The 26,605-nt window shown below is 38.0% G+C and overlaps 2 protein-coding genes across 3 annotated transcripts; one reads left to right on the top strand and one right to left on the bottom strand.

Annotated features, from left to right (window-relative positions):
- Nucleotides 1-4,155: 4,155 nt before the first annotated feature.
- On the bottom strand, nt 4,156-5,235 carry LOC145771009 (zinc finger BED domain-containing protein 5-like). Its single transcript, XM_082582749.1, has one exon. The coding sequence runs from the start codon at nt 5,233-5,235 to the stop codon at nt 4,156-4,158; it is 1,080 nt and encodes a 359-aa protein (XP_082438875.1).
- A 1,651-nt stretch (nt 5,236-6,886) lies between these two features.
- Nucleotides 6,887-15,614, top strand: LOC145770204 (uncharacterized). Of its 2 annotated transcripts, none has more exons than XM_082581793.1 (5): nt 6,887-10,427; nt 11,283-11,449; nt 11,571-11,620; nt 12,819-12,908; nt 13,196-15,614. In XM_082581793.1, the coding sequence occupies exons 1-4, from the start codon at nt 10,356-10,358 to the stop codon at nt 12,884-12,886; spliced, it is 357 nt and encodes a 118-aa protein (XP_082437919.1). In that variant the 5' UTR covers nt 6,887-10,355; the 3' UTR covers nt 12,887-12,908; nt 13,196-15,614. The 2 variants fall into 2 exon arrangements, with proteins under 2 accessions (XP_082437919.1, XP_082437918.1); XM_082581792.1 differs by having other exon boundaries at nt 11,571-11,670.
- Nucleotides 15,615-26,605: the final 10,991 nt, after the last annotated feature.

Here is a 26,605-nt window from a genome sequence, read left to right as displayed (position 1 = left end):
ACATACCGGTAGTATGACCGGATCAGTAATGCCAAATGATGCACTTGTACGCGAAGGATTCTATAGTGATTGACTCTGCAATATTTAAGTTTGAAGTATTAGCCTAACAACAATTTACGCACATCAGAGATACGTTACGTTTGTTTACGGTAGACAGTCAACATTCAGTTATACAAAACATTATTACATCACAAGTACGCTCACCAGTAAGTTGAACTTTGAGAGATAGCAAGCTGCAAATATGGAATTCAGCCTACACGCAAATAAGTATTACTGTACCATAGCAGTTGTCAAACTTAAGTCCTGTAGAAATACATAACAGAGAAGCAGCTAACAAAGCATAAACATCAATCAATCAACTTTCAGTCACAAACTACAGTAACTAACAAGTTCGGCTGGCTGGCAAACTAGCAGCAAAAACGAAAACGTCTCGAAAGTTCCATAGACAATCTCGTGGTGAGTGTTGCCATTTGCAAACAGCGATAACAATGAAGGGGAAACGACGCTAGGTGGCGAATACACAAATCAACGGGAGTAATGCAGTAAAACGAAAGGCAGGCTTTTCTAAGACCTGTTGAAAATCTAACAATTATTATTATTATTTATTTGCGTCAAACAAAGTTGTCCATATCCAAAACAAAAACAACGAAATAATACACAAACTGAAAATGCACAAAGATCACAGAGAGCCACCTTGGATGCCGTCGGTTTAAAAGCTCACTAAATGGGCTATCTACTGTTACAAATTTATATACAATGAGCGTTGGAAGAATTGAAAGTATTCAGAGCGATAAAAACAATCAGATGACATCAGGTCTGATATAAAGCGATTGGAGGAGTGAATGCAACGGTTGATAAACGAAAAGCCTTGAGATTCCAAAAGCTCTAACTCTTCTTTTAATTTATCTCTATAAGCATAAGGCACCACCCTAGGGGTACTCACACAAAATGGTTGCGCTTGGTCCATTAAGTCGATGTGAAATTCTTCTCCTTTCATTACACGGATCTTTCCATCGAAGACGGTTGGAAATTCTTCGACCAAGTCGTCCAGTGTAGTGCTTGTCGTTGCTTTCCGTGATACACTATTAATCTGCTTAAGATAAAACGATGGGAGAATTCGTAAAGTTTTAGCTGTTCTCCACGAGATTAACATGCCGCCTGGAATAGAAGGAAAAATGTGTAAAATGTCTTCAGTAGTTACCTCACCCAGCGTCAGCTGTACTTTGAGCTGGCCAATCTCCTTCAGTGTTGATCCATCGACTGTGTATATAGTTCTTGGTGATGTTCCGTGCATGCCATGTCAGTTGGACCAGGGCACCAAACCCACCATCTCACATTTTGATGAAACTTGGTTATCTGGTAGAACTTTTGGCACTGATCACGAAAAACTAAATTTTTTGATAATCGGACAAGTATCGACGAAGTTATGACCTTTCAAAGTTGGCCATTTTGGTGGTCACTCAAGCGGAACAAAATCAAGTCAAATTGAGGGGGTTATTTCCATGCAGCATAACTCTTGTGTTAAACCCTTACAAACTAGGCGAGATGCAGCAAATGTCATCAGCAAACATAATATGGTTATCAAACATCAGCAAACATAATATTAAAGAAAATTTTATTAATATTTCCATTCAAAAGTTCTCAAAACGACTAAAATAACGATGATCAGCTGGTTCCGTCGCCATCCGAAACCTCCTCTCACTCTTTTTCCTATTCTCGCCTTTCCGTCACTTGATTTTTATTCTTGCCATTTTGGTAATTGGACGTGAGTGAGTTAGTTTTCAGGGTACGAAATGAGGGTACCAAAACCAAGTGTACGAATTACAGGTTGCACCCATAATAGGGCTAGCTAGGCTGTGTATACGACACGTATAATTGTACCGTATGGTGTACAGTGTACACAGTCAGACTGAGTCAGTATCATAAATAGGCCTAGTATCTTAAAGTTTTTCATCAGTCTCAGATGATTGTGAAGACGTTACTGACAAGGAGAAAAAAGAGATAGCCTCGCCTTATAGAGTTGAACAAGTTAGCGCATCAAGGAAAACCGAACTAAACACAAAATTAAATTTGTTAATCGATGGATAATAATTCGTTACTGCACATTTACCACCTGTATATTTTCGGTGTTAGGGATAAGTTAAAGAGTCCGTGTGGGAAAGATGAGAGTGGTAATTCGTAAATGATGTCCAGGACTCCAGGTGATAAATATCCCAGAACCGACTAACTGACAAGCGGTTTTTTGGCTAGACAGTGAACAAAGGAAGTAAACCATGTTATTGTAAAATATGTGCTGCTTTTGTGTAGCCTACTGTTCTAATTAAACAACGTTGCTTCGACATACCGTTGCTACTGAAAAAAATCAAGCTAATCTTTGTAATTTATTCAGCAACTTTATCTTATCAGATTGGGTTTGTCAACTAAATCAGCCATGCTAGGTACTGCCTGCAAGGTTTTGTTTTTTTGTAGCGATTTAAATACTGTACCACTTCTTCAATTTACTGATTTTCTGTTCTTTCAGGTTAAAACATAACTTAGGTGAGATTAAAATAACTTTAAAGTTGTATTGGCACTTTTTTTACGGTAGGTAACTATAACGTCAAAAATAACCTCGCCTATAAAGGAAATTTTGAAGGATTTCCGACTGAGAAAAAAGGGATTTTTCAGGATAAAAAAGGAAACTGAAGAGGATTTATCAATTGTCAAAAGTGGAAGCACTGCAGGAGTCTCAAAATTTCTACACTAACGCAACTGTTTTCTGCTGTGGGAAGTTTCACAGGCGTTTTTCTTTAAGTTTATTTTTGCGTGTCATGTGAGCGACAGTGAATTTTCCTTGGGTCTTTTCTTTCTTACTGTGATACCAAAATTTAACAAATTTTGTTGCATCTTGCTGTAATAGCCTACTCGTATAATATAATTTAGTAACCAACCTTGCCGTATCATTATTACTCGGAGATCAAAGCCAGACATTGTGACGTAAAACTTGAACTAAATTGCGTGTGATTAGTGTGGAGTCTGTAGACCAGGGGTTCCCAACCTTTTTATGTTCTCGTACCACTTAGCCACCACGGATTGTCAACACGTACCACTATTTTCAAAACAACTAATTTGATCCAATGTTAAATTATTTGCAAGATGATGAATCTGGATGTAAAGTCAGCGAAAGTAGCAAAATTACCAACAAAATATCACAAAGTCCATTACACCACACAGCACAGAACGCATCAGAATAACAAAGAAAAAGACACAACTAAACACAAACACAATACAACTAAATTTAATGAGATTTTTGTTATTGTTTATCTTTCACCAGTTGATCGATGCGTGGCATAACTTTGCTAATAGCACATCTGAAGTCATGTCCAGGGGCACTTAGTCGGTTTCGATTTTTTAATTTGATGTTCTGAGAATAGAAAATCCCTGCTGTTCGCATTCCCTAGTAGTTGTGGAACAGCGTGGGAAGCTAGCGTTGGGTATGAAGAAGCCATACTAAGCCAGAAGTTTATTGCAGAACATTCTTTGCGTTGTTTTTTTGCTGTCTGGTCCTCCTGGATGTCTATCAGTTCTTCTTGTTCCCCTGTACCGACAGGTAGGTCGGCTGGGTCCACTGAGAAAGGATCTGTGATGTATGGGCAGCTTGTGGTATCTGGAAAGTAATGCTGCAATTCAGCAGTTAGCAGCGAGAGGTGCTGGGTAATTTCTCTGGAAAAGTCATCACTGATTTCCATTTCAAGGGCTGACAAAAATTTAAACATACCATAGCGCTTTTTTTCCACCTTTTTCCTCCATAATTCCATCTTTCGGATAAAAGCTCCCAGTTTTAAAACAAAGTCTACGACCGTGCAGTTTTGCCCTTGAAATGACAGATTTAAATGATTGAAAGCTTCAAATATATCTGACAAATAAGCCAATCTTGCAATGAATTCCTCGTCCTCCTGATCGTTTTGAAATTCATGGTCTTTCTGTTGGAAAAATAAAAGTAATTCATTCCTCATTTCAAAAAGACGCTTAATTGTATTTTTTCGAGAGAGCCAGCGCACTTCTGTGTGATAGAGGAGATAAGTGTGGTCTGAGCCGAGATCTTCACAAAGAACCTTAAACAATCGAGTATTTAAAGCTGATGTTTTAACAAAATTACGATTTTGACTACCCTGTTCAGTGTTCAAGCACATCAACAACTTTGCAGGAAGAACCTTCATTCCTCATTTCAAAAAGACGCTTAATTGTATTTTTTCGAGAGAGCCAGCGCACTTCTGTGTGATAGAGGAGATAAGTGTGGTCTGAGCCGAGATCTTCACAAAGAACCTTAAACAATCGAGTATTTAAAGCTGATGTTTTAACAAAATTACGATTTTGACTACCCTGTTCAGTGTTCAAGCACATCAACAACTTTGCAGGAAGAACCTTTGTGCAAAGAGCAAACCTGTGTATGAAACAGTGAACACTTATGACGCGAGGTGACACAGCTTTGACATGGGCTTGAAATCCAGACTTTCTACCGAGCATAGAGGGAGCCCCATCTGTCGTATATCCGACAAGATTTCCCCAATCCAGGTCATTTTCCTTGAAAAAATTATCCAAAGAGTTGAAAATATCTTTTCCTTTTGATGTAGTTGACACCTCATGATTCAACAATAATTCCGTTTTTACAGCATCGTTCTGTGCAAAACGGACGTAGACAAGCAGTTGGCAGCAGTTTGTGACATCTGTGGATTCATTAAGTTGTAAGGCAAATCCAAACTTCGAATCTCCTACTCCTGCAATCACTTGGTCAGTGATATCAATTGACATTTCCTCGATGCGTCGTTTCACAGTATTGTTAGAAAGCGATACACTATCTAACTTTGCCACTGAATCTTCTCCAATCAAATTTCTGACTAATATCTTTGCTGCTGACAAAACAAGTGACTCCGCAATGACATGAGATTTTTTGTTTTGGGCCACCAGAAGAGATACTTCATAGGATGCCTTCACAATTCCGGCATTATTTCGGTAAAACTGGCCTGTGTGATCCATGCACTGTCGCTTCACGTTCTCCCCAAGTCGCTCAAAATAACTCTTATTTCGATTCATCTTATCTGCATGATTGGACTCAAGATGCCGCAAACTTAGTTTCAAAGCTTCATTTGAAAGGGTTTTCATACAAATCACGCACTGAGGTGAGCTATCTCCACGATGTTGAATAGCAATAAAGCCATACTTAATATAATCTGCGCTATACTTTCGCTTCGACATTTTCAAATATTTAGACAAAAATGTAATGCTGTTCAGAATTCAGCCACTACACGTCGAAAAACCAACATCAGAATAAACGCAATTCTGCAATTGCACAGACCACATTGCACACGTAATAGTTTCGTCACAGACACCATTCACTTTATTTGACAATACTACTAGCCTACATATCGCATGCAACGGAGAGCTGCTCGCGTACCACCTGAAAAGCTCCCGCGTACCACTAGTGGTACGCGTACCATCGGTTGGGAACCCCTGCAGACTGTAGCGAAGCACCTGTACTCCTATCGATTCTTAGCGAAAAATTCACCTTTGTTACGCTGATTCAATGTCATCAATCGTTGAAGCAATGTAATGTTAAGGGGAAAAATGGCGTTTCGCTCCCAGACTATATTGCGAATGAAATGAAAATGCAACGAATCAAATGTAAACTCTTTTAGAAAATCATAAATCAAGCATCGTTTGAGCAATCTGCATTGGCCTTGCATGTGTAATATTGGAAATGTGCCTTCAAACTTGTAATTCTTTTGAGAACTTGCCTTTTTAAGTTTGTACCTTGTGTTTCGCATTTTTCCCTACGCGTTTTCTATGACCTCTTGATTGGCGGCTGTTAACCCTTTAAGGGACAATGGTACATATGTGTAGTGTGTACCATAATAATTTTGGACTTATGCAACCAAAATAAACATTTTTTTTTTAATTTTACGTTTTGATGGTATTCTGCTACATTGATTGTTCAATATAAAATTAGAATTTTGAAACTCTGGATCATTTTTCAAACATTTCATAGGTTGGTTTTTGAGCAGTTAGCGCAGTACCACGGTGACATCTATTCACTGTATGTTTGTGGAAACTACAAGCAGCAGTTTGCTCTATTTCATTCCGAAACATAACGGATAGTTGTTGTATTGTAATATATAAACGTTTTTACCATAGTTGAAAATATTTTAGTATTGAAAAAAATCATATAAATTTTATGGTACATATGTGTACCATTGTCTCTTAGGGGAAATATCAGATAACTGTTCAGATCTTATTGAGGTGCCTGTAGGCAGTGTGTTTTCGTGTTGTTGCTGATTTGAAGCTCTATACTATTATCAACTGTTAATAGCCTATAATGTACATATATGCAAACATTGCACCAGAAAAACACTCAAACAGAACAAACAATATACGTGTCGAGTGTAATGTCCACCTGTGCTATGTAAATGGTAGAAATTGCTTCTCATTGTACCATGAGTGTGGCTAACTTTCAGGGTTGGTTGGGTAAAACCTCTGGAAGGTTTTTCCCAGTTTCCCCCGGGTAAAACTGGGGGAAACCGGGTAAAACTGGGGGAAACTGGGTAAAACTGGGGGAAACAGGGAAAAACCCTCAAAACTTCTAAATGTGTTGTTTGTGGAGTTTCTTATGCAATATAATGACTAGCCAGCTGTTTATCTGTTTCAGAACGATAACGTGAATCTCATGACATTTTCCATCTGAATTGCATCATACTTGTCTAAAATAGATGAAGCTCCGGATCATCACAGAGTGATATTTCAGGTTTTTCTTTTGACACTCTCTCAATGTGTACTGATTCAGTGTCTGCTGGCAGTACCAAGCTACCAATTGTAATTTCTTATTGAATTCAGATGGTCTACCTCCAGCACAAAGACCACACCAGTCAGTGTAGTGCTGTTGTGACTAATTGCTTCAGTTTAAATTGTAGCTTGCAAACCAACTGATATCTTCCAGCACTTGTCGGAAAGCAGTAGATGTCGTCCACATAGCCTTCCCAGTCCGAGTCCCTCAGTGGCAAGCACTTTCCTAAAAGGCTTCCTCCCACAGAAAAAAAGCCTCAAAAACGATGTCTAGTGTGCCAATCTCATGGAAGGAGAAAAGTGAAAAGAAAAATGAAGGAGAAAATGTTGATCAGTTTCAAAAATATATGACTGTCTACAGATGAGCAAGAAACTGCACGCAACTTTGTTTTTGAAAAAGATGACAATTTCATTCTTGTACTGGCAGGATATGAAACTAAGGAATTAAGGATACATCTATTTTTCCAAACATCTCTTTTATCAAATCAATGAAAAAATTGTCACCACTTAAATATTGGCAATACATAAGAAAAGTTGCAAACAATGAGCCAGTAAAGAAGTTTTGTTCATTGATGATGGCAATATCATCATGTCCACCATCCAGTGCTGGCATAGAACCCTTGTTCAGTAGCATGGCTTTAATCCACACAAAGCAAAGAAATAGACTGGGCAATGAGAGGGTTGCCAAATTAGTGCATGTTTATAGACACTTTGGATGGAAAGAATCTGAAACCCCAGATGAAGAGCTGTTCAATGTGGACAATGAAGACTGTTGACATGTTATCAATGACTGAGATTATACCGGCTCTTAATCTTTTCTTTCTTTGGCTTTTGTTGTTCAACGTTTACAATTTTGGTCGCTGACTGCATGTTAGGCACAGGGGAGCATCTGACCTGATAACATACTGGTTCACCTATGTAAACTAATGATTGGACCTATCTATTATTAGATATTAGTAAATCACAGTACTTTTCTTTTTTTTAGGATGAGCACAGGAAATCTTATAGGTTCATTCAAAATATGATCTTCAAAAATTTCTTATTTTTATTTATTTATGTTTTCTTATCAATTGTTATTTGCGAGTACGGTATGCAGGGTTCGATCTTAGCACTGGTCCTCTGGCCAATGTCTAGTGCAAGTTCCCCACGGACCAGTACGGATCGTTTCGCACTGGTCCGACTGTCCAGTGCGAAACTATCATCGTATTATGTCGTTTGATCGTTTAAAGTGCATGGTTCTCGTTTGCGCTTCTCTTCAAACAACAAAACACGTGATCCGTGCATGTTAAACCGTAAGAAAAATGCAATCGCAACATCAGGTGTTAAATCGTAAGAAAAAAACAATCGCAACATCACGTGACGGTGTTAAATCGTAAGAAACAGGGTAATTGCAACAACACGTGAGCTCCGGTAACCTAGTAGCTACAGTACTCAAGAGATTTGATGGATAAAAATGTTAAGATTGTGCTAGAGAGCATGTGAGTGATGAGACATCAAATTAACTTAATGCAAGGCCAAACAAACACACATCGGATTCCGATTATGACCCCGTGATCGTCCCGTCATCAGATTCCGATTATGACCCATCATCGGATTCAGAAATTGAAGAAGAGCCCCAAGTAGATTTGAAGACTCAACGTAGATTGAATGTCTTGCCTAGATAATCTTTTGTTACTGTTATTGCCATTGTATATTTCCATGTTATTGCCACCATTCATTATTGTCGTTTTAAGGTGGTTTTCCCTGGGTTGGCCTCGTGCTTCCCACGACAATCTTGTTTTTATCAGTAAACGGGACGGACTAGTGCGATCTCGTGCGGACCAGTGTAAATGGTTAGCCACTGGTCCGATTGGCCAGTGCGAAAAAAAGTTAAGGTCGAACCCTGGTATGTTAATGTTTTTCTCTGTAGTACCATGTGTAGTTGTGTACTGGACCAGAATACAATATTATTATTATTATTATGATGGTAATAAACATTAACTATGAGGAGTAAGCATTATTTCATTCACATTTGCAAATTTTAACAACTGAAGTTTTTCCCAGTTTCCCCCAAAAGGTTTTTCCCAGTTTCCCCCGGGGTTTTACCCGGGTAAAACTAAAGTGGGGGAAACCTCCTTGGCCAACCCTGGTTGTGACTAAGTGCTTCAGTTTAAATTGCAGCTTGCAAACCAACTGATATCTTCGAGCACTTGTCGGAAAGCAGTAGATGTCGTCCACATAGCCTTCCCAGTCCGAGTCCCTCAGTGGTAAGCACTTTCCTAAAAGGCTTCCTACCACAGAAAAAAAAAAGAAAAGCCTCAAAAACCATGTCTAGTGTGCTACTCTCATGGAAGGAGAAAAGTGAGAAGAAAAATGAAGGAGAAAATGTTGATCAGTTTCAAAAATATATGACTTTGTCTGCAGATGAACAAGAAACTGCACGCAACTATGTTTTTGAAAAAGATGACAATTTCATTCTCGTACTGGCAGGATATGAAACTAAGGATACTGGTACATCTATTTTTCCAAACATCTCTTTTATCAAATCAATGAAAAAATTGTCACCCCTTAAATATTGGCAATACATAAGAAAAGTTACAAACAATCAAGCCAGTAAAGAAGTTTTGTTCATTGATGATGGCAATATCATCATGTCCACCATCCAATGCTGGAATAGAACCCTTGTTTAGTAGTATGGCTTTAATCCACACAAAGCAAAGAAATAGACTGGGCAATGAGAGGGTTGCCAAATTAGTGCATGTTTATAAACACTTTGGATGGAAAGAATCTGAAACCCCAGATAAAGAGCTGTTCAATGTGGACAATGAAGACTGTTGACATGTTATCAATGACTGAGATTATACCGGCTCTTAATCTTTTCTTTCTTTGGCTTTTGTTGTTCAATGTTTACAATTTTGGTCGCTGACTGCATGTTAGGCACAGGGGAGCATCTGACTTGATAACATACTGGTATAACATACTGGTCATCCATGTAAACTAATGATTGGACCTATCTATTATTAGATATTAGTAAATCACAGTATTTTTCTTTTTTTTTTTTTAGGATGAGCACAGGAAATCTTATAGGTTCATTTAAAATATGATGGTAATAAACATTAACTATGAGAAGTAATCATTATTTCATTCACATTTGCAAATTTTAACAACTCAAGTTTTTCCCAGTTTCCCCCAGTTTTTCCCAGTTTCCCCCAAAAGGTTTTTCCCAGTTTCCCCCAGGGTTTTACCCGGGTAAAACTAAAGTGGGGGAAACCTCCTTGGCCAACCCTGCTAACTTTACTGAACTGTCACCATTAAACTTGGAAGTTGTTTCTGTATGAATGTGGTAATTTCTGATTTCCATCATCAAGTTATTTTGCATGGAAACAACATTTTCATAGAAAAAGGGGTGAATATGGGGCTGAGTTGACCCCAATATGTGTTGAATGCAATGTCCACCTGTGCTATGTAAATGGTAGAAATTGCTTCTCATTGTACCATGGGTCCATGAGTGTGGCTAACTTTACTGAACTGTCACCATCATACTTGGAAGATGTTTCTGTATGATTGTGGTAATTTATGATTTCCATCATCAGGTTATTTTGCATGGAAACAACATTTTCATAATAAAAGAGGTAAATATGGGGCTGGGTTGACCCCCAACATACCTAACATTGAATCGTTGTGTGGGTAAAATCTTTAAAATCACAAGATTGTAAAGCGATAGTGCTTATGAAAAACAATAAGCCTCCTAATATGGAACAACTATAATCAAAAGACTTATATATCAATAAAATTTCCCCTAAGTGACAATGGTACACATATGTACACTGTACAGTACCATACCGTTTTATAATAAACAAACAAACAAATTTAAAAAAAAAATCTTAAATTCAATTTAAGTTGCCATTTTAAACTACAAAACATATTTATTTGGAAAAAAACTGTCTTAGAAATATTATATCCCTTAAAGGGTTAAATACGCTTTCCTGACAGCGTTGTGTCTTTTTCGAATTCGAGTTCCAATATTAAGTCGAGCTATGTGGGCGTTTACGTTGCTAGTTTGTGTTGAAGTCTGAGTACATGTTGATGATGATAATTATGATGCAACAGTTGGCTTGCAAGCTAGAAGTTCAACAACCCCAGCCAAGCACGACAGTGCCCGAACTAAATTAGAAGTGGAAGTATGACTTGGCTTTTGGCCAAGCCCACACAAAAGGAAACAGGTTGTGTCTAGTCTTTCGCGGTAAAAAAATGGTAAAAAGATAAATAAAATTTTAGTGCAACAAAAACTTGCCCTACTAATGAGTAATACACATTGACTGGAAGTTGGCTGAGTTATGCTGTTTTTTTTTTTCTTTAAGTGGTTCAAAGTGCACATGTTTTCACTGTTGTGTTTTGAATTGACCATGGCTTACAGTGTAAGCCTTACACAAAAGGTGGGTAGAGAATGATATTAAGTTTATTGTATCTCTGCAATTTTTTTACAGTACTTCCAAAAAGCGCACAAAATTGATGACCCCCAAAAGAGGCTAAGCCTGTCTGCCACGTCTCGCTTGGTGACAAGGAAGTTTGAAGTGAACATCTCGGAGTGTTTGTTTCATCTTGCCCATCTCAGTACTGGAGCCCGCCATGAATGCCCAATATACTGGCAGAAGTAAGTGTACTGTAGCGTAATACCATAAGAAGAGGTGTTTCGTTGTGAAAAAAAGCTGTGAAATGCAAACTCTATTGGGTATGAAATGAAAATGTAACGAATCAAATGTTAACTCTTTTAGAAAATCGAAAATCAAGCATCGTTTGAGCAATCTGCATTGGCCTTTCAATCGTTTTAGTGCCGCAGCTATGTGGGCGTTTACGTTGCTAGTTTATGTTGAAGTGAGTACATGTTGAGATTCAAATAAAGTTATTTGTTTGTTTTGCATGAAACAGGAGACGAAAAAGTTTACTAAAAGGTATACTGTAAATGGAATGACAATGTTTTGAAAATGGAATGCAAATACTAACTTAATCAATAATCATACACTTGAAAATATACCTGTTGAAAGTGAAATCATTTATGTTTTTTAATAAATTTAAAAGTTGCTGACATCCGTAAACAGCCCTTGAAAAATAGTTACGGAGAGACGTTTGATTTAAGTTTTTGACTTGGACATTGCTCTCTTTTCACTACAATATCGCGACTTATCACCTGCTTTCAATTCGCTGTAAAACGCCGGTTTTCGTGTTGCAGATAAAACAAAAGAAGCGCATATTCCCCGCCTTTGATCGGGTTTCTATGGCAACGGTCGTGTGTGCGCCATGCAGTTTGCGCGAGTCCATTGCTGCGTTGATGATGCCGCGTGTGCGCAGCGCGGTTTAATAAATCTAAACGCACGCTCCGTTCTACGTAATTGTTTTTGGGTGCATTCAACATGTGATGACACTGAATCGACTATGTCCCAGGCAGCAAAATCAGTCATTTTTGCATTGATTCAATGTCTGCAGACGTTAAATCGATGTAAAAATGACAGATTTTGTTGCCTGTTGTGGGATTGTAGCATCCTACCCGTTCTAGTGATTATTTATTGCGAAGCTGTTGAGGTTTGAATTCAAAAAATGTTGTCCTGCTGCCGATCGCTAGTATTCAATCTATTCTTTTATGTATCAATACAGCATAAAGTTGCCCCACGGCTTAGGCGCCTATGTTTCGAACGCATGTTGGATAACTTCATGATAATTGTGTCACAGCAAGCACTTATTGATAAATTTGAGTTGCGAATCTGGACAGGCCGATCACGATCAGTATCTCGCGTCAACTTGGCATTGACAGATGGTCCTGGTGCCTATTGTGACTTACTCTTTTTCCAACCAAGATTGAGGATCCCACAAAATATTTTGAAATAAAAAGGGACCGCAGACCTAACAGTTTAGGAATGCCTGGCTTTAGGATGCATTGCCATACTTACCAGCTCTACACATACTCTAGTCAAGTCTACCTACATGCATCCAATAGGTTGTACTCAGACTACAATTTGTTGTTGCAGATGAAAGATACAAGGCCAAAGAATGGAGCGAAACGCTTTTCAATTGCCTGACGTCATGCAGAACTTAAATGCAGTGACTGCAGTGCTGACGTATGTAATCTTCATTTCAATGTTAATAGATTATACAGACTACGTTTACCGTATGCAGAATTGTTTACAGAAAGACGCACAAAAAAATTACTTCAGGATTGTCAACCTGCATTTCGTTGAAATCTCCGCCACGACTAAGCCCTTAATGTTGTCACATGCCTTCAAGAAGGATGATTTCAAATTAATTAGTCATAACATTGGTAGCAGTACAATCGGTACGACTACTTTCAGTACAACCTGTACAATCACCGAATAAAATTACACTCAAACCACTCATCTTTCAACAGGTGCAACAAAAACGAATGAGCATGAAGTTACTGTGACATCAACAACAGCAGGAATATCACAAACCGGTGACCAAGATGAACACGAAATGAAGCAAGGATTATTAAACAAAAAACTTACCATTGACTCGATTGGCGGACTGATCTTGTTGAACCAGCAGTACTCAAAACTAATCTAAACAAAATCCCCGACACGGAGAAAGTAGATGTGAAACAAAATGATGTATGTCAGGCTATCATTATGCTATGTGCATACAGTCTTTTGCCTTTCAGAAACATCGAAAAAGTGTTCGCTTTCTTTTACAACGAGACGTTCTTTATGTAGCTGCAGTGATTATCTTGTATTGATTGCAGGTTGTTTGTATGAGCTTTTAAAATTTGTGAGCCACACGTTAAAGTCTGCATCGCGATTTCACTTACGTCATTGTGGCGTTACAACAACAATTACAACAACGATTGACTGCTGTTTTTATTCGCGCCAGTTTGGCACACGAATTGCTAAACTGCATGCCTTTACAAATCGACCAGCTACGCCATAAAGACATATGTGTGCATGACATAATAAATTGTCCAAATTCTAGAAGTATTGCGAATCATGTGGCCAAAATATTTCAATATTCTTGTTTAAATTGTTTGTGAACATGATTTTATTTTTCCATGAAATTTTAAGCATTTTTCTATAACCTTTTACCATTACTGATGACAACGTCCATGTTTCTTCATTGGTACGTAACTAGTCCAGATAATTCGTTTTCGAGTTTTAATGTTAATTTCGCGTGTTAATGTATTTTTAGTTTTACGAAGTCATTTCTCGCAATTTTTGTTCGTTTCAATACAGTCGTAGCGCATCTGCCATTTTCATAGTACCCAGATATCGTTAGATATTAAAAGAGCAGCTTTAGGTTTTTTTTGCAGGTTCTTTTCCATCCAGATATCGAAAGCGACTAACATAGAAAATTAGCTTGGTAGAAAAAAACCCTGTTTCCGAACTCCGGTTCTTGTTTTACTCTTAAGGGAGTGTTCAAATATTACGTAACGCCTTCGAGTGGGAAGGGGGTTATGCAAAGCGTTACGTTAGCGTCACATCGGGGGGGAGGGGGTTCAAGCAAAACGTTACGTAACGCTTTCGAGTACGGAATGGTAGTTTTTTGTGCTGAATTTGTAGTGAAAAAGCGTTACATGGGGGAGGGCGAGATTAAAAAAAGCGTTACGTTGGCGTTACATATAGGGGAGGGGGTCAAAAATTCGGAAAAAAAGCGTTACGTAATATTTGAACGTTCCCTAAAGAGAAATGCCTATGGCCCTTCTGAGGGCTATGGCCTACTGAAGTTTGTTGATTTTCAAGTTATACTCCTTTCCAGTTTTGTTCACGTTTTTTATTATTGTTTGAAGAGCTTCAGCTGATTCAGCCAACAAAACAGTATCATTTGCAAACCGCAGGTTGGATAGTTCTTATGTCCATATTTTATTGTAGGTTGTGTATGTTTTGTAAATTCATCAGTAACATTGGAGAAGCGTATATTCAAAATTCAACAAAGGTCACTTTGACCAAATTACAGCTCATTAATTTTTAAATTTTCATATATTGTACGTGCATCAATGTGCTTATCATCGCTATCATTCTGTTTTTTTCACATTATACGAATTTCATGATGCTCTATGAATTGTGTACGCTTTATACTGTTTGATCCGAAATAAACCAGATTCAGAAAAATAACTGTGCTATGTTATTTATTTTCCAATGTCACACCCCTACCCTTTTCACCACCCCTGATACACATAAAACATCCACATTACATGTATTTAGCTTCCAATGTCACACTCCCAGTTGCCCTTTTCACCACCCCTGATACACATGAAACATCCACATTACATGCCCTTTTCCCACCTCTGATACACATGAAACATCCACATTACATGTATTTAGCTTCCAATGTCACACCCCTGGTTGCCCTTTTCACCACCCCTGATACACATGAAACATACACATTAAATGTATTTAGCTTCCAATGTCACACCCCTGGTTTCCCTTTTCACCACCCCTGATACACATTGGCACACGAATTGCTAAACTGCATGCCTTTACAAATTGACCAGCTACGCCATAAAGACATATGTGTGCATGACATAATAAATTGTCCAAATTCTAGAAGTATTGCGAACCATGTGGCCAAAATATTTGAATATTCTTGTTTAAATTGGTTGTGAACATGATTTTATTTTTCCATGAAATTTTAAGCAATTTTCTATAACCTTTTACCATTACTGATGACAACGTCCATGTTTCTTCATTGGTACGTAACTAGGCCAGATAATTCGTTTTCGAGTTTTAATGTTAATTTCGCGTGTTAATGTATTTTTAGTTTTACGAAGTCATTTCTCGCAATTTTTGTTCGTTTCAATACAGTCGTAGCGCATCTGCCATTTTCATAGTACCTTTGTTTTCAGAGTGAAAATTCAAGCGTGTTTGCATTCAGGTAATTTTTAATGTCATGGTTTCTTTGAACTATTAGCATGGTTATTGGTTAGTCACCAATAGGCCTATAGGTAATAGCCTACTCTATCTCAGCTGTTCTCAACCAGGGGTCTGCAGACCCATTAAGCAGTAGCCTATGTGAAGCGTTTTCTGAGGATCCGTGAAATTTTTCGGCTTTAGCCTAATTTCACAATTTTTTTTTCCTTTTTGTAAAATTTTCTTGCTTGCTTGGTTCGCTCAACCACATTTTTTTCATCTCGGCGGTAGTCAATTAGGCATGCATAGTTTGTGATTACTGGAGTGAAAAGTTTTTGCGTCCCAAAAACACTAACAAATGAAATAATGCAATATTCCGAAGTAAACCATGCGCGCTTATATAAGTTAGTCTAGTTAATTAATACAGTAGAATTCGCCTATAGTGACTTTGGCTATAGTGACACCTGTTGCAAAGTCCCGTTTGCATACGCAACAGTTGAGTAGAATTCGTCTATAGTGACACTTCGGTTATGGTGACACTTTTTTCCGCGGTCCCTTCAGGTGTCACTATAGGCAAATTCTACTGTAATATAATTGATCAATTCCAATGTGAATCAAGATAAGTTATAAAGTGATAATGCTATCGGTGAAGGTGGGGACACCTTAGATAAATCTTTGAAGTTCTAGCCTGCTGTAAGGCTGCACTACACTAGCTATGCTATAGGCTACAAACTTTCAAGAAATAAATTTTTGAAATCCTTCTGTGATCGTCAATAAAAAAATAAAAATAAAATGGTAGGCTAACTTAAATTTTAAACCAAAACTTCTAACCCAATCCAATTTAAATTTGATGAATTTGGTTACATAGGCCTACAAAGTGTGCATCTTCATAAAAAAGCATTAGGCTATTAGGCTACTCCTAAAAATGCCTAAAAAGGGACCAAAACAAGAATACATTTGTCAAAAATTTGTGAGGGGCAAGCTTCTCACACTTCCTTTCTGTTGTAGCCTACTTTTTCGGACATTAAGTTTTGCATTGTTCATTTAGGCTACGGTAGCCTATGTTATAACTTAAATTTTACTTTGTTAAACCTCTGGGCCTTTCCCAACTTTTTCTATAGGCTATCCGCTACTGCGTTGTTGGCAGTGACGATCGGTGAGGGAAAGCAAGGAAAGCAGTGCTTACCTGAGCGAAAACTAGGCTATGCAAAATACATGTAGCCTATAATGACTGAATTCTAGGTTTAACTTCTTATTATTTTTATCACGTCTATTTTAACTTGAAAATTACTGTGTTCGTGACTAGAATTACTCGTAACGCTTGTGAGTAGTCTAAGTCCTCACCAAACCACATGTCTTGCCTATAAATGCCAATTAACGCAAACGCTCCTGTCAGAAACAACCACTGAGGCTCCAGGAAAGCAACTTTCAAAGTTGCTTTCCCCATGTTCAAAAACGTCAAAAAACGCTTTCGTTTTATCCAATCCTCACTCGTTTTGCAAAACATCACCAGCTGCTTAGCCAATCAGATGTGTTATGGTTAGAATTGCTTTCCCAGTGACGTCAATGCGTAGCCCACAATCGCTAGACTATCTCATCATAAGCACAGAATGGTCTCTCGTCACGATACACAGCACAGCATCATAAAGGCGAAAAGATTGTTGCTGTTTTTTGATGTCTCCTCGCCATGTAGCCTACTTTAGCCTAATAACTTTCATAGTCATGCCTTTGCCCTTTTTACAGCGTTGATATAACGTTACTTCGCCAATGAACGTTCAGGTGCGGATGCAATATTTAGTTTGTTAAGCTTCTATACGCAGAAGGCAAACTTATCCAGCTTTTTGTACAAATTGCTTGCGGTTGCAATGTTTAGGCCTAAGTGTTAGTTTTTGTAGTGTAGGCCTAACTGAATATCTGAGAATGAACATTCATGACGAATTAAATATTTAGACAACTATTATTCCATGTCTAACACTGGATTTTGGTCCTGCAACGTTAAAATTAAGATTGTTCATGACTTCTAAACATTAAATGGATGTATGATCACGACATAGGCGAAGCACAATTTGACAGATTTTTATTTTTGATTTGATTTGGAAATGCTCTCAGAGCGCACCAAATTGGAAGTGTTTTTCAAAAATTTAAAATGTATCTTCAACTTAATTCTTTTGAGACATCAGATTATTGTGGTCAATGTAAAGTTTGGAAATAGCCTACAAACGTTTGTCAACAGCCTATTAAAGCACGCACCGTTTTACCATGAGTGTAATTAGGCTACAAAAAAATACGGTATCGATTACAAATAAAAACAATAAAAAATTCTTTCTAGAGATAGCAAAAGTTAAGCAAAACTTTTATTAATTTCCGAAAAAACTATAGATAGGCTAAACACTAAATCAAACTAGGCCTATGCTATAGATCAGGGGTGGGCAAAGTTGTTTAAAGAAAAAGCCACTTGCGGATAAACCATAAACACCAGCGAGCCGCAAAATCAGTTGACACGGCCAAAATAACACAGGCCTAACAGCAATAAAAACACAAACACAATGATTGTTTATCCATATGAGTTTTGTACTTGACTCACTAATCTTCATTCAGCGGCACCTAATGGGTGGAATAATTTCCCGGCAACAAGACTTTAACAATCGGAAACTTCACTCTGTCAATCTCGGTGAACCGGCCTGGGTCAGTGATTCAAAGCCTCTACAAGTAGGCTATGCAAAACTGCCAAGATTAAGCTCTGCAAAAAGCTTTCCCAGTCCGAGGATAAAGATTCAATCAATCAATCAATCTCTGAAAATTTGAAAATGCTACCAAAATATTGGGGAAATATCCTCCCCATCCCCCCTACTTCGGCTCCACTGGTGGCTGTGCTTAAATTTACTTTCATAGACGTAGCCTATCCTTTAAATTTACATCGCATGCACGTTTTAAACTTCTGTGGTTTTGCCGCCGTTTCCTTTTTTTGGTTTTGTTCCCGTAAACTATTAGTAAGTTTATCATTGCTGTTGTTTTCCGAAAAATAAAAATAAATTGAATTGAGTTTTTATTTTTTCTGGATTCGTAGGACTGGACAAGGATGATGATTACTATCTTTACTCTTCCATGAATAAGCTACTATACCATACTGCATAATTTGATATTTGCCAGATAAGAATATATCACTAAGTTACTACCAGCTTGCATCTAACTACTCCCTGATTATTATAAGCTATTATGTTCGTTCAGAGGATCGCTTGACTTTTCGTAAGATTATTGTTTAGATTGGTTTGGAAAAGATGCTTGAAACAACTCAGACACTACATCCTTCATCGGCACTACCAAAGAATCTCCACCTCTCATTAGCCATACCAAAAACACTCCATCCCTCACTGACGCTATAAAAGATGATTCAACTCTTATTAGAAATACCAAAAACACGCTGCTATATCATCATGCTTCTTATGCTCTTACATGCGCAGGAAATTAATTTAAAAAAACAAAGCTTTTTTAACTATTTTATCTTGATAATGAGCTGCCATATTATGTATTTGTTCTGCAATATATAGGCTACTTAATATCGTTGCTGCGAACACTTTATTTCTGTATAAAATCTGTAAATAGTCCCTGTTTTGATAGTCCGTTACGTAATTTCAATATGTGTGTGTAACTGTGTATATTAGTTTGTTTTTGTGATGTTGTTGGGTTCAGTCGTGTTCTCATTGCTTTAAGAATTGGTGCTCCAGTTGTTCCGGGAACGAGGAGGCGACTGATTCTCAACTAATTCATCAACTTATTTTAAAGTATCAGGTTTGGTGGCCGTGCTTAACTATATTTATCGATGCATATACCGCAATATTAGATTCTTTCATACACGTCTTAAACCATTAAGGTTTTGCCACCTTTTCCTTTTGTTGGTTTTGTTACTGTATTTCTTTTTCACAATATCATTTCTTTTGCATTCTGACAAAGAAAAATAAATTGAATTGAATGTGTATGGTCACCCTGAGCCAGTTTCTTAATTTTTTCATCTTGCTGAGTCTTCTATGACATCACAATTTATTTTATCATTTCCTTTTAATACTCTCCAAACAAAAAATTCGAAAAACTTGTCATTTTTTAAATATTTTCTAGCGCAGGGTTACCAGATTGGCCTTTTTAAGGCCAAATTTCTCGAATTTGGCTTTTTTTAAAGCCGTTTGGCCTTAGAAATTATACGTTTGGCGTTTTTCTAGATTTGGCCTTAAATTTGGCCTTTTTTAAATTTAATCTTCAAAATGCATAATAGTCAATATTTCTCATATATCGTAACTTTACCAGATGTAAACCGTATTCACCATTGTTCAATACATGTTCTATACTTGTTAAATACATACTTGTAATGTGACGCCGAGTCAGACTGCGCTCCCCTCTAAGCCAGCCAGTGGTGCTAGATGTCACCACTGTAGCGGATTAAAACTCATCTGCTACAATATACTTGCTACTTTTAGAATTATTTTTGCTATAATTTATTAAAATCCGCTACAAGTCATAAGATATCGATAAATATGAATGTTATAGACATTATTTTGGAATTACAATGTTAACGCTCAAAAGTAGGTAGCCTATACAGAAATGTAACGACTAACGTGTTCACTTTTCAGTTCAATTTATTTTTGTTTTGTTGGCGAAAAAGAAAGAAAAAAACAAAAATATACAAAAACACAATAAACACAAATAAATGGCACAACAAGGATGGCAGCGAAATACCAAAAGGTCACTAAAGTCAGCTGCATTTTCGATCGATCGGTAGTCCAACACAACCGCTGGCTTGCCAGCAGAGCATGCTTTCAGAAATTCAGTTGTTGAGCAATACAAGTGATTCGTGGTTGTGCAATTGAGTGCGTTTCAAATTACCATTATTGTGATGCTTTGTGATGTTATAAATAAATTTGTGATGAGCAAATAAATTATTGATCATAGACTTGTTACAAAAGAATCTCTTTTTAATAATTACTGTAGTAATGTTCACTTAAATGATACATACATCATTCATTCATTTATTTTTAGTCATTAACGCGTCCGGGACGAAAAAGATATTAACTAAGTATAGTAACTACAATAGTCGATATAGGCCTACCAGGACGTTAATGAACGGAAAATGGTGGCAAAACCTTGAAAGGTTTAAAACGTGCCTGAATAGTAAATCATGTAGTAGCCTGTATGTCTGTAGTTAGCACTGCCACAAAACCCAAAAAACAAACAGAAGCACACATGTAGCAATAAATGATAGCCTAATGAAAAGTGTTGTGGTTCGCATTTGCCTGTTCCAATATTGATGTGGATGAGCAGTCATCATAATAAAAATAGGATGGAGAAAGAAAACCGGACATAAAAGAAACCCATCCTTAGGCAAAAGCCCGTTTTGATGCGGCCCAGGAGAGCAAAGTGTTGAGCTCTTCCCATGGTCAGACTGCACATCACGCAGTAGCCTACGACGATTGAGGAATTTAGACGACATGAATTTGACGACATGAACATAAATTATTCAATTATGACGATATGAATTTAGCTTTATTCACTGACGACATTTTAATATTGATTGCCTTCATATTTGACCTTCTTATGAAAAGTGTTCAGCTCTGTTCGACACTACAGTAAGACTCTTTCCTGTTGGACCATTCCTTTCAGACCTTGCTAAGGTATTTCCTTTGTAGCGGACGTCGAGTGGTCTGAACATCCGCCCATACCTAGCTGTAGCTGCTACAGCAACATCCCGGGTACTAGCGTGTAGTGGGGATGATCTTGAGAACAATACCTTGCTTCTTTTGCGAGTAGGAGTTTATTACAAAGAAATGAATGAACTTCCACGTCGGAACGTTGTAGCCAAATAATGCCTTGAATTCAAATAGAACGCGCTAAACTAATTCAGAACATAAAAAACTACACTACAACCCAGTAGCGCACCCAGAAAAAAGTTTAGGGGGGGGCTAATTCAGAAATGTCGGCTGAGTGATTTGCGACAATAGTGACAGCAGTGGCGTATCCTGGTGGGTTGAGCAAGGGAAGCAATAAAAGTCGTGGGGGTAAAAGCGTGCCGAAGGCACGCGTATTTTAGGGGGTCCGGGGGCATGCCCCCCCGGAAAATTTTTGCAAAATTACACTCAAATAATGGATTATAATGCTTTCTGGAAACATTTTTAGGGTAATATTTGTATGAAATTTATTAGCAGATAAACAGCTATTAACTTAAAATGAAAGATAGCTCTCACACGAACGGGCAAAAACTGCGGCTCAAATTAGAGAACACCAAAAATTCAGCTTAACTGCTCAGTTACAGCTACCTACTGCTGTAGTAGCCAGGAGAACAGTGTAAATCTAACATTAGGCTCAAACTTTTCCTTGCGAGGCAGATATAACCCCAAAGCCTTAGATTTTCTCATTACGTACCGGAATAATACCCAATAGGAAGCAACTCTGAGATTGCTTTCACAGATTAGTTAAAAGAAACGTAAATCGCGTAAACTTTGCTCTGCTGTTTTCCTTTGTTTCTCACCTTGTTTCTTCGTAGGCTATAGCAAAAACGAGAGCAATGGATGCGGTACGAATCTCTGCTTCCGTAAGCTTCCAACTTTTTAAAAATTAAAACCTAGACGGGGACATGAGTTAGAAACTGCTCTAATTCGTACCGGTATTCAGGTAAAGAAATTATAAAATCGTTTTACTGAAAAATATTATATTTTTTTTCAATTTTGGTAGGGGAAGCAATGCTTCCCTTGAGGATACGCCCCTGAGTGACAGTGACAATAGGCTACCCATCCCTTTGATTAATATTTAAGGCACTCACGGCCCACAACCCACCGGTTGCCGATACATCAGGATTTGTTCTCTCAATCAGATTACAAGTTGGCCTAGTGAACCCCATGCTACTAGCATCAGCATCCTCATTCCTACGTCTACTCTCGCAATCTTCTGTAGATCTTGACTTTTTTCTCATGTAGGCTATGACAAAATAGAATTAGCTTTCTGTTTGCCAATACAAATAAGTGTGAAAACAACAACTAGCACGAAAACAGTTTCAAACAAAACACTAATTTTGTAAACATGAAATTTGATGTGAACGTTTTTCCTACTTACAAAACATTCAAAATTAGTTCGTATTTTCAACTGAAGTCCTAGACGCCTTCGTCTTTCTGCTCAAATTCCGTATACAGTTTTACATGTCCGTGTGCTTCAGCATTGACGTACGGTACATCAGTATTTCCACCAGACATTTGACGACGAGAGCATCTGAACTTGAAAAGTGCCATCAAAGACCATATCATGGTATCATGGAGTGTTCTTTTTGTACCGATCGAAAATTCTCTGCTGACTCATTTAAAATTTTACACAAAGCGGCAAAGGAAAATTCCAATTTGACATCAAAATTCAGGAAGCAGTGTTAATCAGAAGCTACAACCCAAATTTAAACAAACAATTAACTTATTTGCTGGAGGCGCGTCTATTTTCCTCAACATTTATTTGATGTAGGTATCACGTCTCCTGTGGTGCAAATTTTTTTGTATTTATTTATGTAGTTGCCTTTTCCTAATAGTCGACATTTATTGTATTTTTACAAATATTTTCAGGTTTCTGATGAAGGCTTAAGTTAAGCCGAAAACGTTCGGTTATGCGTCTATTCAAAGCCGATAATTCAAAGTGGTAAATTCAAAGCCGATGATTCAAAGATAACAATTCAAAGCGGTCGATTGAAAGCCGATAATTCAAAGACGACAATTCCAAGCGGTCAATAGACCTTTTGCATAACAAACCAACAGAGCGTGACGTTGGAGTCGTGAACGACTAGCCGCTGTTTGCAATGCTGTGCAATAGAGTTAGTGGCGTAGTTTGCAGGCGAATAAATTGTTTAACGTTTGCTTAAGCTGTTGTTTTGTGGTCTTTACAGGCGTGTATTAGTGTTTCAGTATAATTTTCCAGAAAATAAAACTCCTTTAAGTTGTAAACTTAGGCTACAGAAGTGTTGACCTTCGACCCGTTCTTTACTGTATTGGAAGCGATCTTGCCCGGCAAAGATAGGAAGAATTTCCTGTATTACACAGCTTCAAAAGCTAAGCATGCAAATCAAAATGTTGATGCAGAACTTGATGACGATGCTACTTTCGAAATACCTCAAAATGATACAGGAGCACTGCATCTAGGCTACATAGACTAGCGGTGGAAGATGAATTTTTCTTGGTGTTGATGAAGCTTCGCCTGGGTTTGTTTTATACAGACTTAAGCACAAGGTTTGGTAGCCTATTACTTCTGCATTCGTACTGTACACCGTATTTTTTATTCATGAATGCATCTCAACTCATGTATTCAAGGTTGATTAGTTTGAACATATTCCGTCATCGTGATGTTATCATAGCAGCCATGAAGCTAGACTTCAAAAAGGACTAGCCTACTCAAGCACCATGATCACCATCGACTGCACTGAAGTACGTCTCGAAACACCATCCTCACTTCATCGTCAGTCGCAAACGTACTCGAAAAGTACGAACACTGCAAAGGCATTAGATTAGTGGGAGTTGATCTAAGAAATGGGGCTATTATGTTTGTATCTCAGTTGTAGGCTACACTGGTAATGTGAGTGACAAAGAAATACAGTATGTCAGAGGAGTGGATGTTTCACCTTTTGAAGCAGAAAATAGCTGCTAATGCACTGCACTTCAATGATGCTGTTATGGCCGAAAAAGGGTTTCTTATAGAAAAAGATTTAGCCTACATGGTATTGGTCTACATTTGAATATCTCTCCTTTCCTAGGTAGGCCTCAAATGAGTGAAGACAATGTGCTGAATACACGAAGTATTGCACGCCATCGCATTGATGTAGACTGTAGAGAGTGGGCCATAAAAAAAAATCGTCAATTTCACATCTTCGACAGGAAAATACCAGTGACTATGCTTGGCATCACCAATGAAGTGTGGTTGGTTTGTTGCATATGTTATGCAGAATGAAAAGAAAATGTTGCAAGACAAGGTAGGCTACCACTAACGTGATCCATAATTCCCGGTCAAAATGCACACGCTCCACAATGGCCGTCCTAAATTGCCTTTCCTAGTCTGTTAGCCAACATTATGATTAAAACGAACAAGAACTGAAGTGTACCGATAACCTACAACAATTCATAAACACAAAAAATTTACTTTCACCTGCTAGCGACCTCACGATTGCTTGCAATAACAAGAAACGCCTTCATAAACCGTAGAAAACAAGCGATTCTTAACCCTCAGACTCCGCGTAACTCAAACGTCACGCTCTGGTGATTTTGAATGTGCAAAAGGTCCATTGAAAGCCGATAATTGAAAGCCGGCAGTTCAAAGTTGACGATAATTAATCCTCTTGATTGGAAAAGTCAATAATTGAAATTAATTAATCTTATTGTGATGTGATAAGAGTGCGAGCTCGTACTGTACTCAAAAGTCCATCGTTTTGCAATGCTGAAGTTAGTCAGAAGTCGAACAAGGAGTAGTATGGACGTTTCTTTCACGAAAACGGAAAGAGGAAGGAATATAGCATGCCATGGCGGCTACTGCTATAATCACGACAGGGATAGTAAGCTTGGTGAGGGGTTAAGCTTCTGGTTGTGTGAAGAGTATTGGAAGGAAAACAAGTGCAAAGCTAGAATGCATGTCTGCAATGAAAAGGCAGTGAAATTTGTTGGAGAACATAACCACGCTCCAAATGGTCAGCGTAAGCAGGTTTTGGACGTTTGTGCCCAGGTTAAGTTGCAAGCAGCAACGTCTTACGCTACAACTCAGCAAATCATTACGGCGGCAACAGCGGATTTTCATTCAAATGCAGCAGCTCAAATTCCTGAGGAACGTGTTTTGAAACGCAGCATTCAGCGAGCCAGTAGGCAAGTACAAAATATTTTTGTGGAGCTGTCAAATGTTGAAGAACTGGTAATTCCATTAGAATTCAAGAAATTGGATGATGGTACTGTGTTTCTGCTTTATGATTCCGGGCCTGGAAATGATCGCATATGTATCTTCAGTACCCAGCGTAACCTTGAACTTCTCTCTCAGAGTCAAAGCTATTTCTCTGATGGAACGTTTATCACAGCTCCAAGCCATCTCTTTCAACAGCTATATACCATCCATGCTATTGGATTAGGCGCAATTGTACCTCTTGTCTATGCTCTTCCTCCGAACAAAGCTGCTCAAACGAATTGTCGACTTTTGCAGGTTATAAAAAACCTTCGACCTCAAATAAATCCAATGTCCTGGATGACAGACTTTGAAAAGGCTGCAATCAATGCCATTCAAGACAATTTTCCCGCAACTTCACTGACGGGCTGCTTTTTCCATTTACAGCAATGTGTTTGGCGTAAAATGCAGCAATTTGGATTGGTAGCAGCTTATAAAGAAGATGATGGAAAGTTTGCAATGAGTGCGTTAATATCAGCTTTGAATTATCGGCTTTTAATTGACGGCTTTGGATTTTCGCTTTTGAATCGTCGTCTTTGAATCAACGGCTTTGAATTTTCGTCTTTGAATCATCAGCTTTGAATAAACGGCTTTGAATTTTCGGCTTTGAATTTTCTGCTTTAAATTGTCGTGCTACCAAAACGTTCTAGTGTTAAAATTATTTGTAAATATGTAAAATATATTGTTATAATGATCAGCCCTGTTGTATTGTTGTGTCTTATTCATATCTAACCTGTAAGCAAAAGGTATAAATGGGAAACATACAAAAACTTGATTTTTGGTGGCGGGTTTGGGGGGGGGCTTGAGCCCCTTTAGCCCCATGCTGGGTGCGCTACAGCTACAACCATAATTAAACTAACACCGTGACTTCCAAGAAAGGCATCCGTGACAAACTGACTGAGAAAATAAGGCACCACACAACTGGCCGACAGAAACCATACTGGAAACTCACAAACTGACTGTGTTTAACGCTGAACGATTGATTTAGAGGGGCTTATTGCTTCAAGCAATGCAGCATGCAGGGCCGTAGC

This window comes from Aplidium turbinatum, chromosome 5 (genome assembly GCF_918807975.1).
Source record: "Aplidium turbinatum chromosome 5, kaAplTurb1.1, whole genome shotgun sequence".
Classification (NCBI taxonomy): Eukaryota; Metazoa; Chordata; class Ascidiacea; order Aplousobranchia; family Polyclinidae; genus Aplidium; species Aplidium turbinatum.
The sequence above is the reverse complement of the archived record's forward strand: the minus strand, read 5'-3'. Positions and strand labels throughout refer to the sequence as shown.